General features: G+C 53.5%; 6 protein-coding genes across 6 annotated transcripts; 4 read left to right on the top strand and 2 right to left on the bottom strand.

The window, feature by feature from the left end:
- Nucleotides 1–137: 137 nt before the first annotated feature.
- Nucleotides 138–594, top strand: SOH1 (suppressor of hpr1; the record flags this gene model as incomplete). Its single annotated transcript, XM_049356970.1, has 3 exons — nucleotides 138–206; nucleotides 272–405; nucleotides 456–594. The coding sequence occupies 3 exons, from the start codon at nucleotides 138–140 to the stop codon at nucleotides 592–594; spliced, it is 342 nt and encodes a 113-aa protein (XP_049208334.1).
- A 713-nt stretch (nucleotides 595–1307) lies between these two features.
- On the top strand, nucleotides 1308–3773 carry J4E79_008110 (uncharacterized protein; the record flags this gene model as incomplete). Its single annotated transcript, XM_049356969.1, has 5 exons — nucleotides 1308–1330; nucleotides 1380–1491; nucleotides 1542–1700; nucleotides 1771–2267; nucleotides 2315–3773. 5 exons carry the CDS (start codon nucleotides 1308–1310, stop codon nucleotides 3771–3773), a joined length of 2250 nt encoding a protein of 749 aa, XP_049208333.1.
- A 1904-nt stretch (nucleotides 3774–5677) lies between these two features.
- Nucleotides 5678–8551, bottom strand: J4E79_008109 (uncharacterized protein; the record flags this gene model as incomplete). Its single annotated transcript, XM_049356968.1, has 1 exon — nucleotides 5678–8551. One exon carries the CDS (start codon nucleotides 8549–8551, stop codon nucleotides 5678–5680), a length of 2874 nt encoding a protein of 957 aa, XP_049208332.1.
- A 3563-nt stretch (nucleotides 8552–12114) lies between these two features.
- Nucleotides 12115–14071, top strand: J4E79_008108 (uncharacterized protein; the record flags this gene model as incomplete). Its single annotated transcript, XM_049356967.1, has 4 exons — nucleotides 12115–12751; nucleotides 12801–12862; nucleotides 12909–13506; nucleotides 13596–14071. 4 exons carry the CDS (start codon nucleotides 12115–12117, stop codon nucleotides 14069–14071), a joined length of 1773 nt encoding a protein of 590 aa, XP_049208331.1.
- Nucleotides 14072–16781: 2710 nt separating this feature from the next.
- On the bottom strand, nucleotides 16782–17543 carry J4E79_008107 (uncharacterized protein; the record flags this gene model as incomplete). The annotated part of the gene is made up of 2 exons (XM_049356966.1): nucleotides 16782–17276; nucleotides 17331–17543. The coding sequence occupies 2 exons, from the start codon at nucleotides 17541–17543 to the stop codon at nucleotides 16782–16784; spliced, it is 708 nt and encodes a 235-aa protein (XP_049208330.1).
- A 1175-nt stretch (nucleotides 17544–18718) lies between these two features.
- J4E79_008106 (uncharacterized protein) lies at nucleotides 18719–20104 on the top strand (the record flags this gene model as incomplete). Its single annotated transcript, XM_049356965.1, has 2 exons — nucleotides 18719–19313; nucleotides 19362–20104. The coding sequence occupies 2 exons, from the start codon at nucleotides 18719–18721 to the stop codon at nucleotides 20102–20104; spliced, it is 1338 nt and encodes a 445-aa protein (XP_049208329.1).
- Between the last annotated feature and the right edge of the window lie 1482 nt (nucleotides 20105–21586).

Raw genomic sequence — 21586 nt, 5'->3', positions numbered from 1 at the left:
TTAGCTGCCGACTCTGCGCAACCTGGCAATTGCGGGGAAGACCCTGAACTGCTTTTCTTCAGCCTCAGCGTGACCTGCAAGCGCCGCTCCCATCGCGACTCTGCACCGTCAGCTGTCAAACGTCCGAGACTCCAGCCATGGCTCACGAGACGGCGCAACATGTCCCGGGCGTGGGAGGCTACTCGCGCTTTGAGCTCGAGCTCGAGGTCCGCAATTCCCCTATACTGCGTCGTCATTAGCCCCTGTTTGACCTTCATTAACACGCGCCTAGTTTGTCCAGTGCCTTGCCAATCCCGTCTATCTCAACTACCTGGCCCAGCAAAAGACGCTCGACAAGCCCGAGTTCGTCGCATACCTCGGCTACCTGCAGTACTTCAAAGACCCAAAGTACACAAGATTCTTGCAGTATGTTCGCCGCCCCTCACACCGCCTGCTTACTGACCCCGTCGGCGCAGTCACCCCGGCCCCACGCTGCGTGCACTGGAGTTGCTGCAGCAGGAGCGCTTCCGCCAGGACATTCTAGCCCCAGGCCTCATGGACAGGCTCGTCATTGAGGGCCAGCGGAACGCTGTACCCCCAGCGAAGAAAGAGTGAACCGTGCCAAGTCAAAACATTGTCGATCATCGCGAGTTCGCTTGGTCGCTGCCAAGGTCTCCGTCGATGCCGACATTCCCAGCCCCGGAGGCAGCTGAGAACAACGAGCCAAGTTTGGTTCGATAGGCCAGAGCTCGTTCTCGTTCCTGTTGCATCCCTCGTACGAGTAGTCTACGCCACACGGCGTATGCGACTTCCCGCGCCGCCATTGGCATTCAGCCGAAGATGCTGCATCGTAAACTAAATCGTTCTCTTATCCACATGCGATCCCGTTCTTAGCGAACGTAGCGTGCGATGCATTTAGAAATCCAGAAACTTACCACGAACGAAGCTATTGACTGTGTTAGACGCTATCGTCCGATGCTACACTGTACCGTTATCGTATCCGTATCATGGTTTTACTGTGACGTCGTGATCTATTCTTGTTTCCTCTGGCAACCGACCAAACTCGCAGCAGACCCTGACACTGACCATAGACGCGACCTAGCAACGCGTTTGCAAGCAGCACCCTAGCTGACGCGCTTGGGACGTTCCATCCGAGTTTCCCATGGTTGCAACCAATGTTGGAAGTGCCCAGGTGATGTCTCATGTGCCACGTGACGTCGTCGGCTCGAGTTGCCCCGCCGCGCGCGATTGCATCACGGCGCCGAGCTACCAACAGGGTGCTTGGGTTGCCGACACAGTACTCACACCCCTCTTTGTAATATTCCACCATGCGATCCGTATCTGAAGCCGAGTGCGTCATGCCTGTCCTTGCCCATGGTCCCAATGCTGACATCGCATAGAAAGCACTGGCGGCAGCTCGACGACTTCCACTCCCTGACTGACCTCAAGATCCACGTATCTGCGCACAAGGAACCCCAGATCACCGCAGGACTCCGCTCCGTCTGCTGGAAGGTGCGGTCCGACCTACCCCTCTTCCCCTCCATCGCTCACAGTAAAGTCAGATATTCCTCGTCTTCAAGACGCTCGACCGCTCGTCATGGCCTACCCATCTCAGCCATGCGCGCAAGACATACGAGTCTCTGCGGTCGCACTACCTCCGCGCCATACATAACCCCGACGAATTCGAGTCTTCCGTAGACCCATTGAGCGAACTATCAGAGGTGTGTGCACCCACGACCGGCCGCCGCCATCGAGACATGTCGCTTATTGACAAATACTAAGCGTTAAAAGTCACCATGGGTAGCCCTCCGCGCCGACGAAGAACTTCGCGCCGAGATATTCCAGGATATCGAACGATGTATGCCCGACAATGTATACTTTCGCCAGCCCGCGACGCAGACCATGATGTTGGACATACTGTTCGTGTGGTGCAAGATGCATCCTGACATAGGATATCGCCAAGGCATGCACGAAATACTTGCGCCGCTGCTGTGGGTCGTTGAGAGAGATGCCATAGATGTGGCCGGCCAGCAGACTGGCGCAATGGACCACACTCTGGCCGAGATGCTCGACGCTGGATACATTGAGCACGACACGCATATGCTTTTCTCCATCATCATGCAGACAGCCAAGTCTTTCTACGCGCCGGCCGAGACTGGATCTATAACCAAAGACACACCAATGCTTGCGCGAAGCTCAAGGATCTTTGAGGGCAATCTACCCAAGGTGGACCCAGAACTCTACACCCATCTTGTCAAGCTTGAGATTGTGCCCCAGATTTTCCTCCTGTAAGTCACTATGCGCACTCGAGCCAAGCTTCCCTAATGTGTACCAGACGCTGGATACGCCTTCTTTTCGGACGGGAATTCTCACTCGACGCCGTCTTCGACGTGTGGGATGCCCTGTTCGCCATAGACTCCACGCTAGAGCTTGTCGATATGATCTCATTAGCCATGCTGCTGCGCATACGGTGGGAGCTGATGGCAGCTGATACGAATGAAGCCTTTGCACTCCTTTTGCGATACCCTGAACCCGCCGCACCGCCGTACACATTCATCAAAGACGCGCTATATCTCCGTGATCACCTTAGTCCACTCGGCGGGGCAGAGATTATTACACGATATGGGAAGCAAGCGCCCATTATCGAGCCTGTATCAAAACCGCCTGTCCGCGAACCATCGCCGTCTCCGTCATTCGTCTCGAGCCGAACGCGACAGAGCATCGGATCGCCAAGAAGCTTTGTGACACAACAGGGCGCTGGTTTCGAGGCCTTGATACAGGGTGCGGCGAAGAATGTACTGGATCGCGGATCGCAGTGGGGTGTGGGGAGGGCTCTGCGAGATGCAGTGGGTGAAGTAAGGAAGAACGTTGAGGCTTATCAGTCAGGAGCAACCTCTGGCCAGTCGACACCGCGTTCCGGAGGGAGGGAGTTTCGGAAGCCTGGCCAACTAGGCACCTCTGGCGCCAATGGACGACCAAGTCTCGAAAGGGTACACTCGGTGAACACATTCAAGAAGATGGAAGAGCTGGATCGCAGGAACAAGAGTCTCGCTAAAATGTTGGAAGTTGCCGTCGGTGACCTGTGGGAGTACCACAGAGAGCGCGACGAAGCACAAAAGGCGAGAGAAGGCGACGAGAAAGGAAAACAAGCTATGGAGGCACTCAGCCTTGCTATCGCGAAAGTGCAATTCGTGCAAGTTTATCTTGAAGACTCTTCTCTACCGCTTCCTATCGACGAAGCAACCGAACAGGCATCTACTGCACAGGCTGCGATCAGCTTATCTTCTCCACCTCCTCAATCCCCAGTGTCACCGAAACAGGCACCAGTCGTACCACCCATCTCTTTGAGCACGACGTCTCAGTCGAACAACCCGTCGACAACAGCTTCGAAGAACCCTTCTCCTGCCGTTTCCCGTCCGACCTCACCACCCGTGCGTACATTATCACCTCCGTCCAAGCTTGCTTCGACCCTCTCCCCACCGTCGCGGCCACATCTTACATCCTCCAATTTCTCTTGGATGCTTGGTGAAGATTCAGCGTCTTCCAACTTCGCCTCCGGTGCCGCCCATTCTACCTTCTCATCTGACGAGAAGAGACGCATGAAGGGCAAAGGCTTCCTATTCGGAGATGATACGGATGATGAGGGTAGCATCAAGGACGGGAAGAAAGGGAACTCTAACAGCAAAGGTGGAACGAAGAACAACAAGAACGCCAAAGGAAAACATGCTGCCGAGAGCGAAGTAGAAGAGGAGGTGATCGATCTTGCCAACATAGGGAAAAGAGGGGTGATCTGAACATCGACAAAGGTCTCAGTCTGTCTGCTACACTCGTGTAGGCAGACCTGAAGGCTGTGTATTCAGTCATCAATGATCTTGCTGGCTGCTTACGTTGGATCCTCACAGTACGGCTATCCCATCATTGCAGATCTCCGGTGAACCGAAGACTGAACTCAGCATCCGCGCCGGGACAAGAGCTCTGTCATAAAAGCAACAACAGCGTAACGACATTCCTCTGCTTCATGACCCTCCTACGTCACATCATCCATCCCTGGGTGTCTACAGCGTGCTCGCATCCGGTGGCACAAGTGCTCGCTCACGCCCCACCCGGCAAGCTCACACTAGCTCCCCACGTAACTTGCTCAAATGAGGTTACGTGCTGCGCCAATACCTCATCCAACCGCTCGAGTCGCCACCACAGTCACTACCTACAGCACTTTCTACCCATGATTCGCCAAGTAACGTGCCGGCCCCGCCTAAATAGCGAACTTGGAAAAGAGCCCGAACCGTAGCGCATGATCTATTGGTAAGTGCGGCTATCGGTGTCGCATCTTACCCTTCCGGAAATGGTATGTCACCGAACCTTGGAAGTCAGGGACATATAAGGCGTGCCCCGCTTCTGCCCCTCCACCTGCTTCCTCTCCCACCAGCAAACGATCAAAGTAACAGAACGACACCACTCTTTCAACTAAACAACCAACACTTTCAACCTCTCCAAACAATCATCAACATGAAGGGCGGCTGCGGAAACTCTGGATGCACCTGCGCCGACTGCGGCTGCGCTCCCGGAGCTTGCAACTGCAACTGTACGTCACCTTGCCCTCGCCCCTCAGCCAGCCCGCGTGGCGCGACTGCTGCATCTCCCACGTTGGATCGCTTTACTAACAGATGATAGAAACTCACCCTCTCTACCACCAGCACCATCGACATGTGGCACGGCAATTTTCGATTCGACACCTGTCCTTAACACGTAACGATTTCATATCCACATACGACAAGCGACTGAAACGCCATCGACCCACACCATCATTTGAACAGCACAATACATGGACTGGAATATGGGATGCAGCAATGAGTAATAAAAAATACAAATGGCTTAGGCACATCAACTGGGACCACTTGTGCGTGCATGTATATTGTGATCAAGTGCTTGACATGCAAGCCATCATGCGAGTGTCTGTTCATCTCCACGGATCAAACGTACTCGCTTTGGTAAAGCAATGCTTTCACACCCCCACGCATGCACGACCTGAACCTTTCACGTATTGCTGCCCTTTTCATTCTTCCTGTCTTTCCCATCCTATGCTGTTCGACCCTCGCCGTTTTTCACATATGAAACATGCATGTCGCCAAGGTGAGAAAGTTTGAGCGCATTCTTGTGCATAACTTCGCCCCACTATTCGCTGCCAACGTGGGCAGTAGGTAGAAATATCGTTGTGTAAAGGATGCTCAAGCTTCGTGGAGGAGCTGAGTATGGAATAGTAGTAGTATTATATTTCTGTCTTCTCTTGTAATCGGCGAGCAGACGAAGGAAGCATGCGTAGTCAATCAGGCTGTGTACTGTCGAGTCGTTGATATATGTCGTAACATGCCAGTTTTCGTAGCCGTAAGTCTAGCAATAGGCTTGCTGCAGCCCTACGGGATGGTCATAGATCTCAGTTGTGTGCTCATCGCATGTGCGTCACAGTCTCCTGCATTCGTCGATATGTGAGTACTTCAAACGCGCCTTTTCATACATTCAAAGGGAAGCGCAATAATGGCATGTATATATATTTCTTATTATCCAAACAACGCAAAATAAAGATCCAGGGGTATCGATACAAGAAAGAGGCAATTCAACACCGACTAAGCAAAAGGTCCTGACAAACTCCATCTGAACGTAGACATGCGTCTGAGCTGTGCAACGAGTACATGATCTGTGCCTAACAGAAACTCAGCTCGTCTTGACTATCATCATCGCTGTCTGCTACTATGCTTTTGCATGAGTTCATCCACTGCGTGCGTGGTTGAATGGACTGGCGAGCGCTTGTTCGTTTGCGGAGTGGGAGACGAGGACGAGCGGGTGTCCTGCCAAGCTCGTCGCGCTCTGATTCTTCGTCGTCGTCATGGACGGCAAGAACGGTCGGAAGCGAATGACGTGCGCGAGTGCGCTCAGATGGGTGAGTGTTTGTTTGAACAGTCTTGGTACGCATACTCTCCACCGACACCGACGAGTCCTCTGAATCGTCCTGCGAGGAACTGGACGCCTGGGTGTCGGTGTCGCTGACCTCAAGTGCTGGCTCCGCATAGACAGGTCTTCTAAGATTGCGCAGTCCGCTTTCAAGTGATGTTCTGGAACGTTGGGTGCGCAGTCGAGCAGCGGATGCATGGGACTCCTGTTTCGGACGCCGAGACCGCCTGGGACCGACGTGCTTGTCTTCAGGAAGCTCAGAGTAGTACCTGAATGGTGGGGTATCGGGGGGTGTTATATGCATTCGCTTCATGGATATGACGACCTTTGGCGATGGTGCGCGAGTTCGTTTTCCGAGTGACGATGTGGAAACCCGCGGTCTCTTCTTTATAGGTGACGACTGTGGAATTTGGTTGTCGTCGTAGTCGAGAGCCGTGACTTCCCACACTGGGGTGTCTGGTATGCCACTCGGAAGGCCATCCTCGAAATCAGATGCGTCTGTCTTCTCATCTTCAGACTGTGCTGGAGTTGGCAAGAGTTCCAATGCTCGAATTGGCTCTTTTGTCTGGCGCTTGATGTTCTGCTTTGCGAATGGTGTACAAGTAACCCATTCACCAATGCCCTCCTCCCATCTAAAGCCACCACCGACCGTGGGCGACTCGTTCTTCTGTGGTGATTGCATAATGACTAGGCGGCCTTGCGTGTGCATCATCTTCTCGATGTTGCGTACGTAGGCCATGTGCTCAGCATCGCCAGTGCCATGGGCAAAGTCTCTGGCTGATTCCAGTGCGAGCCGCTTCAGTGTCCATAGTTTATGGGGCAGTCGGCAACCAGAGCTCGATGTCAGGGCTGTGACGAGCCGTTGTAGTTGATCGAAACCATCGTCTTTCCAGATGCGCCCCGTACCGCGTGCGGTTGAAGAGATTAAGGCTGGAATAGTTGCGAATATCGATGCAAGGTTGATGATGTTTGATGAATATTGGTTGATCACCCAATTGACAAGTCCAATAGAGGTGGAGGAATCGAGTGAAGCTTTGCCCGGATTCTCAGAGCCTCCAAGATGCACCAGGTACGATGCGAAGATGATCCAGAGAGCGCGCTGAGCCATGAGCTGAACATCATCCGACTCCGGCGCAAGAAGCTTCAGCTCATCCCTGATGTCTTCACGGGCAGACAAAGCGAAGACAACCGAATCTAACACCGATGCGACTCTCCGTACGATCTCTTTCCCTGCGGGATCGTCGCGACTATTGTTGACCAAAGCAATGCTGCACAAGACAGTTAGCAGACTCGAAAAGGTAGTGTCCAGCGCGCGTCGAAGCTCCTCTCGAGATGACGGCACAAATCGTCTCGACACAGATCCAGTGACTTCATCTTCTAGAAGTCGTGCATCCGGTAATCCCATACTTGCAAGGGTGACCGTTTCGAAAAACCGGGAAGCACTTGCAAGCGTCCGACGGTCGTTCTCGGTGATCGTTCGAACAAGTCGGTCCCAGACCGGGCGCATGGAGTCTGTCGCGAGCCATTCGAGAGGTAGAAGTTCGAACGCCACCATGTGTTCTAGCAGATCGTAGAGCAAGCGATAGCGTCCTGTGTGGTGGACAAAGCTCTTCACGGAATACAGGTAGGGCGACTTTTGAGGGTCAAACAGGTCCGCTCGAGTGTTGATGGGTATAGACACAGACTCCAGGAGTGGTGCATATGCTAACAGTAACCTCTCAGCTTCATCCCAAGCGGAGGAGTTCAGACAATGTGTAACGAGAACCAGCACGTTGTCCAAGCCAAGTACCTCATCTGTCACAGCATCACACACCAATGTCGTGGCATGCGCCCGGACAACGCATTTGAAAGGCCGCCAACCCTGGCCATGCTCTTGCTCGAACTGTGTTTCGAGGTGTTCGTAGATCTCATTCGCAATGTCCCTCTCCTCCTCCCCGTCTTCTTCCAGCTTGTCCAGTTTGGCGAAATGCTCTTCGAGTTCGATGTAGGCCGGCAGCCTTCTCAAGCAAGCACCCATGAGCGACCTTGTGCCCTTCCATCTGGCTTCACCGCCCGTTGTAGTCGATTGTAGGATGTTCGCGTAGGCTTCGGATAGTCCCTGGGTGAGCTTGCGGATCTCGCCAGGTACATGTGTCGTGGGCGGATTCATCGGAGCCAGAAGGGGGCCTTTGATCTTGGAGTATTTGCGCAGCGGCGAGATTGGTATCTGTGGGCTGCTGTGCAACTGTCCGCCCATCCTCGAGATCAGAGGCGTAAACGCGATCTCGCCCGGCCGAGAGACATTGTCCCTGCCCGTGCCAGAGCCATTTCTCTGCAATGTCGGCGCTCTTCCTCGACCACGGCCACCATACGTTGTCTTCTTGCCCGTCCCTACCTTCGCGCCTGGCCGCCAGTCTGGATCTCTAGCCTTCTCGAAGCCTCGGGGCTTGTTCGCCGGTCGGGTGAAGTTGGTCGTCTTTTGCGGAGAGCCTTTGACCGCAAAAGCAGAGGAGGCATTGCGCGATTCGGCGCTGACAGTACGCGGTCGCTCAAGCTCTTTGCGCAGCTTCGCGAGTTTGGACGAGAGCGGGCGCAGCAGGCGGTTGCATCGTGAAGTCGTCCAAGGCAGCGTGTCGTCGGTCGACATCACAGTAAATATGTCGTCTAATGCATATAGAAGCAATACGCGCAGGTGAATAATCGTGATACGTTATGCCAATGCTATGTTGTCGTGTCGATGTTTGTTTGTTTGACCAACATCGGCAGTCGGCGTTAAGGGCCCAGACGCGCTGCTGTCTCCGCGTCCAAACACTGCTTTCACTCGCGCAGCACCAATTCCGCACACATGTTCAACAGTCATGCAACTGGTCGTCTACCACAACGCGACTGCGCGCTGTGCACTCCAGATGAGAATTCACTGGAGAACGGATGTTCGGACTCGATGTACTCCTATGCTCACTGTGTCCCATCAATACGCGCACCTAGTGAGCGAGCCTTGCAAAGTGGCGACCGTGGATCACAGATGCTTGTCATCGTACAATTCGCTGTACAGCTGGGTGGAAGACATGTGATGTCACAAGGAGTGGAGGTAGCCACCCGTGCAGAGCTCCGGTGAGCCGAAAACATAATTGAAGATATGCTTTGTCTCCGAGCCTCGGGGCTGCGTGGAAGACATGTCTCCCGCATGTAGATTGTCTTTCGTCGGGGCGTGAGGCATCCGAGCTTCATTCTCCTGACTGTATGCTAATCACAGGTCGGAGTATACTACTTATATCTTCGTGTCATCCTGTTGGGTCTCCGGGGCCTCATATATAGAGGCCCAGGAATGTAGTACGCGCCGGAAGCAGGTGTGCAGTCAGACTCGCGTTCTGAGACAGCTGGCCCCCGACGCGATAAGCCTGCCCCTACAACGTGGCGGATGCCTCTGTCTCTGTAAACACCACACCAGACGCTCGCTGGAGCCACACCTGCCCACACCCGCATAAGCGTTATCCGAGTATTCTAGCGGCAATGTTTGCTTCTGACGTCGAAAGATGCGGCGCGGTTCCTGTCAGTCAGATTCGCGTGCTCGTCGATCCAGGAACCGATCCGCATCGGAAGGATTTCGTGCATACCAGGGCAGGTCATCCTACTGGCCGGTAAGCGAAATGGTGAGCAGCGAGCAAAACGAATGCGGAGATTAAGAACTGCGCATTGAGTCTTAGGGTGGTCAAAACACTGCTCAACATTGCATTAGCAGTGGTAAGAAATAACTCATCAAGCTGGTTGCTAGGCTGTGCTCATTCATCAACGACTGGCAGATCGCGATGAGGGGTGCGGAAGTCCAAACACACAGCGCCTGCTCCGAATCGCCTGATTATCGATAGCTGCGAACGTTTACGCTAGGTCCACCTCAGCGCTTGCGTAGTCGTGTCGCATGTCAGACGCTGCGGAGTGATTGTAACGTTAGGAAGTGATTGCCTTTCAGTGAAGGAAGATGAAAGGTGCCTGTCCTTGAAACGTCGTCCTGGGGATCGTTGACGACGTTTCGACATCGTGGGGCCTAGATGGACCTCGTCATCTGTTTGAAACAACGGCAATCTGACAGTTTCTCAGCGGTCGCTGTGACAAGCCTGGGTCTGCCTGGCGGTGACAGCGGCGAGAGGGAACGTGAAGCTGTCACATGTGATCTGTCCCGCGACTCGAGCGGAGTATGGATGCACGTCTGTCTTTGACTCGTATTTTACAGCGGCTGTACTATAGAGTGTTCCGAACTACGGCATCCTCGAAGCCATCAAACGCAGGGGATTTGCTTTTGCCATCTTGGGTGATGTACGAAGACGTACGACGGGTACAGGCTAAAGTGTCAGGACGAACGTCCGTAGGTCCCAGCCGTTCGTGTTGAGGACTCTGAACGCATTGTGGCGTCGTCGGTGAATTTGCCGTGGAGCATAGCAGCCGCTCTAAGATGGGGGCGTTGAGCACGCGTAATTTGTAGAAGTAGTTGACAGCAGGTTGCGATAACAGCTGATATGGCTGGTGCTACCGCACGCGCACTCATTCTCAACAGCCAGGTAGCACACGGCGGTGATTGCGTGAAGGATCTAGAATCGCATCCGTAGTACGAGCAGTCCCAGCACTTGTGGATCGTGGTGCTGCCCCAAACCATGTGGAGAAACAATTACTCCCCGAACCCAGAGCTCGCGTCAAATTGCCTGCGAATCTAGAGTCCTTCAGCATGTGTAGGGTTGCTGAGACAGGGCGGCCCGATATGGAGTGACAGCTCCCAAGGACTGGGCTACCGGGCAGAGGTCAAAACAGACGGTTGGAGCTTCCGCAAGACGGGACAAATGAAACAACCAGTCATGCATTGCATGGGGCGCCACGGCATGATGCCAGCGGGCATGAATTGTTTGAGGTGATGCTCACTCAAGCGCCCCAGTGAGCCTCGGTTCTAGTGGTAGTCAGCGGTCGATTCTGCACGCTGGCTGACTGCAGTGTGTTTAGTTGGCATGTACTTGGTATGTACTGAGACGGAGGCCGACCATGGCAGCAGTCTCCACTGGAATGGCATAAGTCAGGGCACTTGATAGAACTACAGCATTGGCGAGCCAGCGGGGAGGTGTGCCGCGCGACGAAGTGGGCCAAGACGAGGCGTTGCGGAGACGGTCTTCGTCGTCGCGGACAGATGATGAAGGGCCGTTGCAGGCTGGGGCGTAGCGGGGTGAATGGGTGCCAAGGGAGTGTTGCAGGAGCAGCGGGTGGTGGATCCCTGTTTGGCGTGCCGCTTGTCGTTCAGCAAACCAAGCCCGCGGCCATGTGTTGTTTTGAAGCTTCCAGGCCTGATGACGCAAAGTGTGGTGAAAGTCGCGGTGGGTGCGTGGATTTGTTCGGAGCGATGAAACGCCCTGTCGCCTAGGGCCTCGCGTGTGGCGTGGGACCCCCCGTTTCATCGCCCGGTCCCCGAATAGCAGGCTGCGCTGCGGCGGCCAGGCGGAGCGCGACAGGCACCCCCCCGGTCGCTGGCGTCAGGCACTCCCTCCAATCCTGCATCAGAGGCCGCGATAATCAAACTCACGCATTGCTCCCCTTCTACCCACACGCCCGCTCTTGCGTAGCCTTCTTCTTCCCTCTACCTCCACACTCGCTCACCACACGTCACTCTTTTATCGCCTCGGTCCCCCTTGGCTCTTACTTTCTCTTCGTCGCTCCGCGTGCTAGTCGTCGCCTCCCCGCCGGCTCTTTGCAATATATCCCCTGGTTGGCGATTTTCCCTCGAGGCCCTATCACCGCAGCCCATTCCTCCTGCATAACGGCTACATACCATCAGCTGCCTTGTTTGCTTTATCCCTGTTGATTAACTCGCCCAATCTGGATTATCTGGATTCTGTCAATACCGCCGGCGACGTCAACTGAGCCTGCATTGCGCCTGCCGTTCACCCTGGCCTCCTGCGCCTGAACCCAGCCCGCCCAATCTACTATAGTGAAGCCGGTCACGACGCACGACCACATCATCGCCACGATCCGAGTGAATCTCTAGCCTACTCCCGCATCACCGATTCGGAACAAGTGCCGTTGTGCTTCTTCCCACCTACCCCCGTCTGTCGTTTGCTGGCCAAGACAGAGTCCACTCTCTCAACCCTACCGTCCTGGATCCTTAAAGCACACCTTCTAGACCGCGTCCCCCTCCCCTAGGACTCCCACCCGTCACCTACCGCTCTATCAACGACAATGTCTCTCCTCCAAACTATGAGTGGTTTCTCCAAGCGTGCGGGTCATGAAGAGGAAGACCCGACCGCTGGTCTTGAGAACCTCGACGTCCAGCACTACCTCGGATACATCTGGTGGATCATTGTTGTCGTCTTCTTCATGTACCAAGTCATCCTCTTCTTTGTCCGTTACATCCGCACCGTCACGTGCTTGAACAACGAAACCCAACGATACTTCGCCATCCCCAACAGGACCTACGCAGCTTTCAAGAAGCACTGCCTCGATGCGCCTCTGTTCCGCACCCGTCACCACCGCGAATTCAAGCTCTCTTCCGCCATTGGTGTTGGAACCCTGCCCAGCCGTCTGCAAAGCTTCTTCCTAGTTGGCTACTTCGCCGTCAACGTTGGCTTCTGTGTATGGAAGATCGACTACAGCAGCTTCTCAGCCGGAGCCGGTGAACTTCTCAGCCGCTCCGGTATCATGGCTGTCATCAACATGATCCCCTTGTTCCTGCTTGCTGGTCGCAACAACCCCATCATTAAGCTCACCGGTATCTCATTCGACACCATGAACCTCATCCACCGTTGGTTCGGACGGATCGTAATCCTCGAGGCTATTGCCCACACTGTATGCTGGATCGCCAACAAGGTCCACACCAGTAAGTTTGCCCGGTTAGACATAACGTCACGATGCTAACAGATTTGCAGAGGGCTGGGGTGCCGTACAAGCCTCCATCACTGGAAGCGAGTTCATCATGACAGGTTTCATCGTAAGTCGTGTACCAAGCCAGTACCAACAACGTCTAACATCCACAGGGAACTGTCGCATTCGTCTTCCTCCTGATCCAGTCTCCATCTCCAGTGCGTCACTCCTTCTACGAGGTTTTCCTGCACGGCCACATTGTCGGTGCTGCCATCGCGCTCGGCGCCGTATGGGTCCATCTCAAGGAGCGCCCGCAGCAGTTCATGCTCTACGGCGTACTCGCACTCTGGGTCATGGAGCGAACCTGGAGATTCGTCCGCCTCGTCACGCGCAACGTTGGAAACGGTGGTACCGGTTGCGATGTTGAGGTTCTCCCCGGAGACGCCCTTCGTGTGACCGTCCGCATGGCTCGCCCATGGAGGTTCCGCCCCGGCCAGCACGCCTACCTGTACATTCCTTCCGTCGGACTCTGGACCAACCATCCCTTCTCTGTCGCTTGGAGTGAGGAAGAGGAAGATCTCACCATTGCCTCGTCCGTCGCCGATGAGAAGGGTCTTCCCATGAACCGCCAAGACATCCTCGAGCACCACAAGACTAGCATGTCTTTCATTATTCGCCGACGAACTGGTTTTACCGACAAGCTGTTCAAGAAAGCCGACCTCTCTGCTTCCGGCAGATTCTCCACTTCGGCATATGTCGAGGGCCCATATGGTAAGTACCGAAGCTTGTTTTTCCCCGGACTTTTCACTATCGCTTATATTAATCCAATCTAAACAACCCATGCTAACATCATATGACAGGCGGTGAAGATCTAAGCTCTTATGGAACTGTCATGCTGTGGGCTGCTGGTATCGGTATCACTCACCAAGTCCCCCACGTTCGTGATATCGTCGCTGGTTACGCCAACGGAACTGTTGCCACCCGCCGACTTACACTCGTCTGGATCATCCAATCGCCTGAGCACTTGGAATGGATCCGTACATGGATGACACAGATCTTGTCCATGCCACGCCGCCGCGAGATCCTGAAGATTCTGCTCTTCGTCACTCGCCCTCGCAGCACCAAGGAGATCCACTCGCCCTCTTCCAGTGTCCAAATGTTCCCTGGACGTCCCAACGTCCAAGCCTTGGTCGACCAGGAGATGCAAGAGGGTATTGGTGCTGCCTGTGTCAGCACCTGCGGTACTGGTGGATTGGCGGATGAGCTCCGTCGCTCCGTCCGCAATCGCGAGTCCCAGTGGAACGTTGACTTCCGCGAGGAGTCTTTCTCGTGGTAAACGTATCCTCCCTATTCATCTCTGGTCTCGTCACATGGGTATACCCTTCGTCCATTGATCACTAGCCTTGCAATCTATCATGTTTGGAAGGACCAATGTTGGATCTAATGAGGACATGCTTGCATCTACTACTTCGCTGTATACATTACATTTCTTTTCTTTACCGCATCGTCGCTTGATCTGGTCTCTTTTTACACTCCTTGTATCTTATCCTGTGGAGCAGGCACGAAGACAAAATATTCATGTGGTCGGGCGCGCCTTCGGGCTAACTATCAATGTTATCACGTCACCACAACGGTTCTTTCACGAGCACGGCGATGCTTGTTTGGTGTTCAAGGCGTCTATTTTGACTGATGGTGTACATATCTCTACCACCTCAGAACTCATGACAAGTTAACAACGATTCGATTTTCATCGCTCTTTCCTGACATGACATACCCTGGTCCTGGTGGTCAGCTTACATTAGCGTTCTCGTCAAAACGTGAATCTCATGCCCCTTGCTGCGATCTGGACACCTGTCGCACACCCTTACACACAACATGCGTATATCGACGGGACGATACTGCATCAGCAACATCTCCCATCCGCCTTCGCTCGACGGCTGGCTGTGAGTAACCTGCTCCCGCCGCAGCCCAACGACTACGACGCGCGTCCGCCGAGCGAACAAACTCCCCCATCACGAACGCTTATCTGAAACCCTCGTATAGGATCAATTCCGCGTACTCTTATTCGGTATCTTCTTATGATACCTCAGCGACCGTAAGCCTTCGGCGTTTGCGACCCGCGCGCTATGCGTTTCTAGTGCGCCTTCCCGTGTACGGGAGCGCTGGGAGATACAACGGCCCGGTTGTTTCAAAGCGCCTCATTTGTACTCAACAAGTCGCTGTAGTTCATCCATAGGCATCGATACTGGCGCACCTTCATGCTGCACTGCACAGCGCTCCTCCAGTCGCTGTAGCTCTACTGCAATTCGGACGGTGTGAGGAGATCCGAAGGTGCGCGAACACCAGATCGCGGCTGAATACCGTGCATGAAAAGAACGGAAGGCTTGCAGCTGAGCGGACGGATATGTCGATCGTCCTTCAAGTCTGGACAAGACTTCCGCGTCGCGATGCTTGTAGATGTACATCGTGCTGACGGGGTACGTATGTCCGTCTGCGTCGCTTACGTATGGGCAGTGTCAACTCCACTGACTGGATCTCAACAAACGCCATCATCTCAGAGATACGTAGCCCAAAATGCCAGAGAGGTATCCGAGCAAGTCCAGCTTGCAGCTGGCAAGGGTGATAGATCCCGATCTTGAGCTGGTGTAGCTGCAGCCACCTGTGACCGGGTACTTCACCAAAACCTACTACCAACGCACATCACCACGGTATCGGGCAGTTACGTACCTTTGCATCTTCCTCAGAAGGATCCGGAGCAACGCATCGACCCTGTAGACGTTTTCGCAATTACTCCCGCCTCATGTTGTCACCTCGCATTGACCTCATAGACATGCAGCCAGATTCACTACATTCCAATCGTAATCAGTCTTCCAAAAATGCATCTCGAACGGCGGCTTGTCCACTCCTACACTTCCAACGATCGCAAACGATTCCTGCATGCGTCCGGAATTCGTCATACCGTACTAGAATCGAAAGTCGTATCTCGTACACAAAAGAACTGGTAGAAGTATGATTGGAAGAACCGACTTACCCGTCTTGGAAAAATATCATAACACCCCTTCTATCACTACACCTCCTCAGCGACCGGCTCTTCATCAAACCCCGCCTCTAGACCCCCATCGACTCACACAGCTCCCTCAGGATCCAGACCTGACCTTCAACACGAGCCGTCCTGCATCTCCAACGTCTGCATTCCCCATCCGTGCACCTCCCGAGCCTTCACATGCGCAGATAACGCTTCCACTCAACCACAGCCCTACTGCTGCGCCTCGGAAAATTTATAACGTCTTTGTCAGATGCTCATGATCATTGACGTTCGTATGACGCTTGGCTAATATTGAAGGATTGCCCACGAGGATGAAAGAACATAGCAGGGGCCTTGGTCGCTTGACCAGTTCCACCCGCAACGAATGCTGTCGAGGCCCAGAGTTTCTGCCTACTTACACACCGCACATCACGTAGACCCTCCATTATCGTCCTTAAAATCACAACCCATAGACATCCTTCATGTGCGACACACGGCAAATGAAGAAAACACCCCGTCGCCATCTGTGCGTCCCCGCCGCATGCGAATATACGCCGTGCTCGCGCACGGATGGGGCAATGCAATATAAGAAGAGCCGGCGCGAGCAGGTTTCTTGCTACCTGGCTCGAGAAAATGCTCCGTCGCTACCACGCTTTGAGAAAACGGTTATCGCGTGCGCGGGGCGGGGTTGCTTCATTTAATGCTGATAACACGCGCATGACGTTGTGGGGTGAGGTAGATTGCTCTGCTGAAGCGAGGTTTGTTGGACGGGGGAGGTGCTGCGGTAGCGAAGACACGTGGTGGGTGTGGCTGGAGGATGGGGTTGATGTGATAGGGAGTGATTTTATGATTCTGAAGGGACTTTCGATCGCGTAATTCGTAGTGTTGGACATTTCACTTGTTAAGCTCTAGTTGACTGCGGGCGAAGACCGTGGATACGAGTGACACTATCGCTATAGCAGTTCTCCAACCCGAAGGAATCTTCCTGGATTCATTCCTTCGTCGCGTCTTTTCGTGCGCATCAAACTGCCTCCGGGCTCTCGTGCGTAGCAGCGTCCTCCATCTCGAACCTCCTTTGTATTCCCTCCCAGCCTTTCCTCACCACTTCCGCCATAACGCGACCCATACTGCCTTCCTTCCCCAATGTTTCCATTGCCTCCTCCACACTCACGAGATGACTCTCATATGTGACTTCCAGTTCATCTACCCCTGTGTTCTCATGGTGTCTTGGCTCGTATCCCTCAGGTTCTTGTTTTATTCTGTCGCGTAAAGAGAGGTTCTGAGGGTATGCTGGTGGCGGTTTGTACACTGCGCCGGCTTCCGTCTCAAGCAGGGTCTCGAGGTTTGGAGGAAGCGTCTCGGCGATATACCAGTAGATTATGTATTGCCGCGTACCGAGAGGCATGAGTTGCATAGAGACTGGTTCGGCGGTCTGTGGAGAGGCGTGGACGCGTGGGTGGGCTTGTGGTTGCCGATGCACGGTGGGTAGAGGGAGAAGACGGTTACGGTAGCCCGACTGGTCGCGCGATTAGTAGGTATCCTGCTGCAAGCATCTGTTCATGTCGCGTACCTCTTCATATCCTTCTCTTTCTGCGCCTGTGCCGCTCTCCTCACCGGCGTCGCGTCGTCCCTTGGGTAGAAAGTAATACTTTCGTCCTCGGTGAACGCAGCTGCATATCACCACACGACTCGTCGCAAGGTGAAAGATCGCGACGCCGCCTCCGACCACAAACTGGTTACTGTCGTAGTGCGCGGTGTATATCTCAGTGTTGCTTGCAGACATTGTCGGTCTTGGTGGTTGGGGTTGAGGAATGTATGTCTTGGATGAAAGGAAGCCACACATGGGGATTGCGGAAGTTGCTCCTGCTTGAAGGGCGGCTTTCAGGTTATAGCGCTGTTACCTTGCGCCAGCGAGCGGCCTCTTTGGTGTGTGACGGCCATGATGGATGCTGTCATGGTAGGTGCCTAAGATACGTGCGTCGAATTGAAGGAGAGGTATGGTGGGGCTAGTGACGTTTGGCTGTACATGGGGAGCAGCCCCGCGCTCTAGCGCTCATCGCACAGTCCGGCTGTCAACGTGAGTTTATGAATATAAAATTTGGCTTTCTCTCCATCAACAGTACAACTGGCCTAATGGCCCAATGGCAAGGCGCTTGACTACGATTCGTTCGATATCAAGAGATTCCAGGTTGTAAGTAGCTCCCAGAGCCCACGTTCGAATACCGTCGCTAACGCCCAAAAAAGCGATCCCTGGTTAGGTCACACAGCAGCTCGCAAGAGCATTCTTTTTTGCTTTTGCACGAGATGCATAGGCAGCTTCTTTTTACCTGCCTGCCTGTTGCTTCTACGAAAGAACGTGGTGGGCGGATGTCCTTTTTGCTTAGCGTTGCTGCTACTCCACCCAGGAACGCGCATCTTAACGAAACCCTCAAATCAATCAATATCGAAGCAGCTGCGACGTCACAAAGCCCAGAAGTGCTCCCTTTATCTTTTTTAGTCTCCTCGTAAGACTGGTTTGTCAAGGCACAACATGAGTCTACTCTCAGTCCCTTCAAATTGTGTACCATAGCAGCGCTCCGCAAACTGAGGAACCGCGCGGAGCATGGTTCGTAATTTAATCAGTATACCCGGAGTGAGGGGAAGGCGGATACGTACCATGTCGCACTCCTTGGCGGCGAGACCAGATCAGGAAGCTGGTGATATCCAAGGTACCTCAACGTCTCGGCGTCTTCTTGGCTGCCGTTGAACGACACTCCGCATACTCGTTAGGAACCAAGCGCCGGATGTCATGGCGATATCTCTATGCCAGACTACGAGATGAACTAGAACCGTTGCATCATCATTTGCTTGGCCTTCATCGCACGATAAGGTTCTGACAGCATCGATGGATGTGTATATAATGTCTTCGGACTGACCGCGGAGGCTTCTTGTCAGCACTGAACTCGAATCTTGTACATCATGAAGTGGACGAAAGTGTTGCTCGCCGCTCAATTGGCTGCAGCGACTCCCTTCCAGCCTCGCGACAGCTCTGTGACGCGCAGTGCTAAAGCCAGCTACGATGGCTACCACGTCTATTCCATCACCCCGTCTTCTGCTGACGAGGCTCGTGATCTCGGGAAGCGCTTCTCCCAATACCACACTCATCCCATTCGCGACACCCTGTCCATCGCTATTCCACCAGAAGAAATCGAATCTTTCAACGCGCTAAGTCTGAAGGCTCGCCTCGTCAATTCCGACTTGGGCCACTACATACGCGCGACTGATAAGGAAGCCGTATACAAGAGGGGCCTGCACAAGCGTGGAGAGTTGCCAGATCTCTCTTGGTTTGACACCTATCATCCGTATGCCGACCATCTCCAATACTGGGACGATCTAGTCAAGGCATTCCCCAAGAACTCGGGAAAGTTTTCAATCGGAAAGAGCTACGAGAACCGGACCATCTGGGCATTCCATCTTTATGGAGACGAGAAGAAAGGGTATGGAAAGCAAGAAGAGAAGCCAGTCATCCTTTGGCATGCGACAGTCCATGCCCGAGAGTGGATATCGGCCATGGGTAAGAAGGTACATCGCGACTCCTGTGAAACACAGCTGACTGTCATAGTGATTGAGTACCTGGCCTACCAACTAATCGACGGTTACAAGAAGGGCGATGCCAATGTGACCACCTTCCTGGACTACTACGACTTCTACCTAGTTCCCTTCCACAACCCGGATGGCTTCTTGTACACGCAAACCAACGACCGTCTATGGCGCAAGAACCGCCAGCCACGCCCAAATATCAACACTACCTGTCTTGGTACTGACGGCAACCGCAACTGGAAATACGAGTGGGACGCTGAGCCGCCAGAGGGTGGGTCGACGCCTGACCCTTGCGGTCAAACATACCGCGGAGAAGCTCCAGGTGACACGCCTGAGAACCAAGCCATGGACAGTCTCTCAGCCCAACTGTCGCAGACAGGCGCTGGTATTCGGTCATTCATCGACTTCCACTCGTACGGCCAGCTTATTCTCACTCCTTATGGCTTCTCGTGCGACCCGCTGCCCGAAACTCTTCCTCGCATGCTTGAGGTTGCTGGTGGTACGGCGAATGCTATCATGGCTGCTAGCACGAAGAACAGCACGTATGAGTTCGGTCCTGGATGTCAGATCCTTTACTTCTCAACCGGTAACTCGAGAGACCACCACTATGCTGTGCATGGCGCAAACCACTCATGGACGATGGAGCTGAGTCCTCAAGACCAGGCGGGTGGCGGGTTTGTCCTGCCACCAGATCTGATCTGGCCGGTCGTGAAAGAGCAATGGGCTGGACAGCAGTGGCTTTTGAACGACGTGTGGGTGGACTAGTTGTAGGTGCCGGAGTGTCCCACTTAGCCACAGTGATAAGATGACTATTGGGACCTAAATGATGTACCCAATCTACTTAGGATGCGAAGACCGCGATATTCTCACACCATCCAACAACATCATGAAATGAAGTCTACCACATATCTCACGAGGCCATACGCTTCAATGAAACTTGATCACTAGCCTGCAACACCACAAGACGCGGCAGCTACATGCCATTCATGATGAGCGTGTGTTAGAAAGCGAGATCGAAGTAGTAAAAATGTAACCGAACTCTCTCGACGTTGAGTCCAGCCTCACTACTAGCTGCCTCGGTAAATCTTCGACTGGATAATTCAAGTCTTTTGACGAATGGATCGCTTTTCCAAGTCCGCCAACGTATGTCTAACCAAACATTGTTCTTTCGAAGACTCTCGCAACGACCGCTTCGCAAATGCTACCGCTGTTCGATACTGTTTGTCTGACGCATGAATGACAAGAGAACAAATGACCATTGTAAAAGGCATGATTGGTCCCATAAACCTTAATCCCCGTGTTTCTGAACGTAGTATGATAGCTGACGCGGTCGGAGATGAATCAAGTGTTGCTATCATGCTGGCATCGAGACAGAGGAGTTGCGAGTCTTCACGACCTCTACAGGATCTGAAGTTGTTGCTGCCAATCCATTGACTGGTTATATCTGTCGATGAGAGTGTGGTAGCCCTTCATGGAAACGCCTTTCGGGAGGAAAAGGCGCAATGTATAGCACAAGGCAGCAGACATCCTTTCCGTATTATGCCACTCACAGTCGCGGAGATTCATGACGAGGGTAGCGTATGGATGAAGAAAGTGCTTGAGTTCTGTACTATAAACTCATCAGGTAGTGGCTCCATGACTATACAGTTCTAGAGCTCAGAAGATAACAGAATAACTATATGTGTAGAGAGAGAAAGTCTTCTTATTTGGGTGTCAAGGGAATGGGATGTAGAAGCATAGGTTATACATTGGTCTATAAGCTGCGGAGACTTGGTACTGTCTAACAATCGCAGAATAGGTCCCTAAATGGGAATCCGTCTAGTGTGTTGCGTGGCATCCAAGCCTTGGATGTGTGGACCTTGCTCCGAGAATAATTCCAAGGAGTATGCGACGATTGCCCTGGCCCTCTGTCTTCCCACCCTGGAGCCGATCCAGCACCCTGATATTCGCGGAGTATGACCAGTGGACGCAGCGAATGAGCATGACGGATATCCACAGCGCTTCCCACACCTACTATGCATGTAGGATGATAGCGTTTCCGGCAAAGTCTACTCACCTCGATCAAGAGAAATCCTAGACACCGTGAAGCCTACAATAACGCTACATCCACTCATTTGCGTATTGTAGTCCTAATGTAGGCCTCAAGCCGGTTCGCATCTTCCTTGTACGAAGTGTCCTTTCCATCCAGAACAGAGGGTGCTTCTCTCTCGTCTCGTTGTATTGTATTGGTACGCGCGATCGCAGGAG

This window comes from Alternaria viburni (genome assembly GCF_023758015.1).
Source record: "Alternaria viburni strain BMP 2772 chromosome Unknown scaffold_19, whole genome shotgun sequence".
In the NCBI taxonomy this organism is placed as follows: Eukaryota; Fungi; Ascomycota; class Dothideomycetes; order Pleosporales; family Pleosporaceae; genus Alternaria; species Alternaria viburni.
Note: the sequence above shows the minus strand (reverse complement) of the source record. Positions and strands in the feature narration are given on the sequence as shown.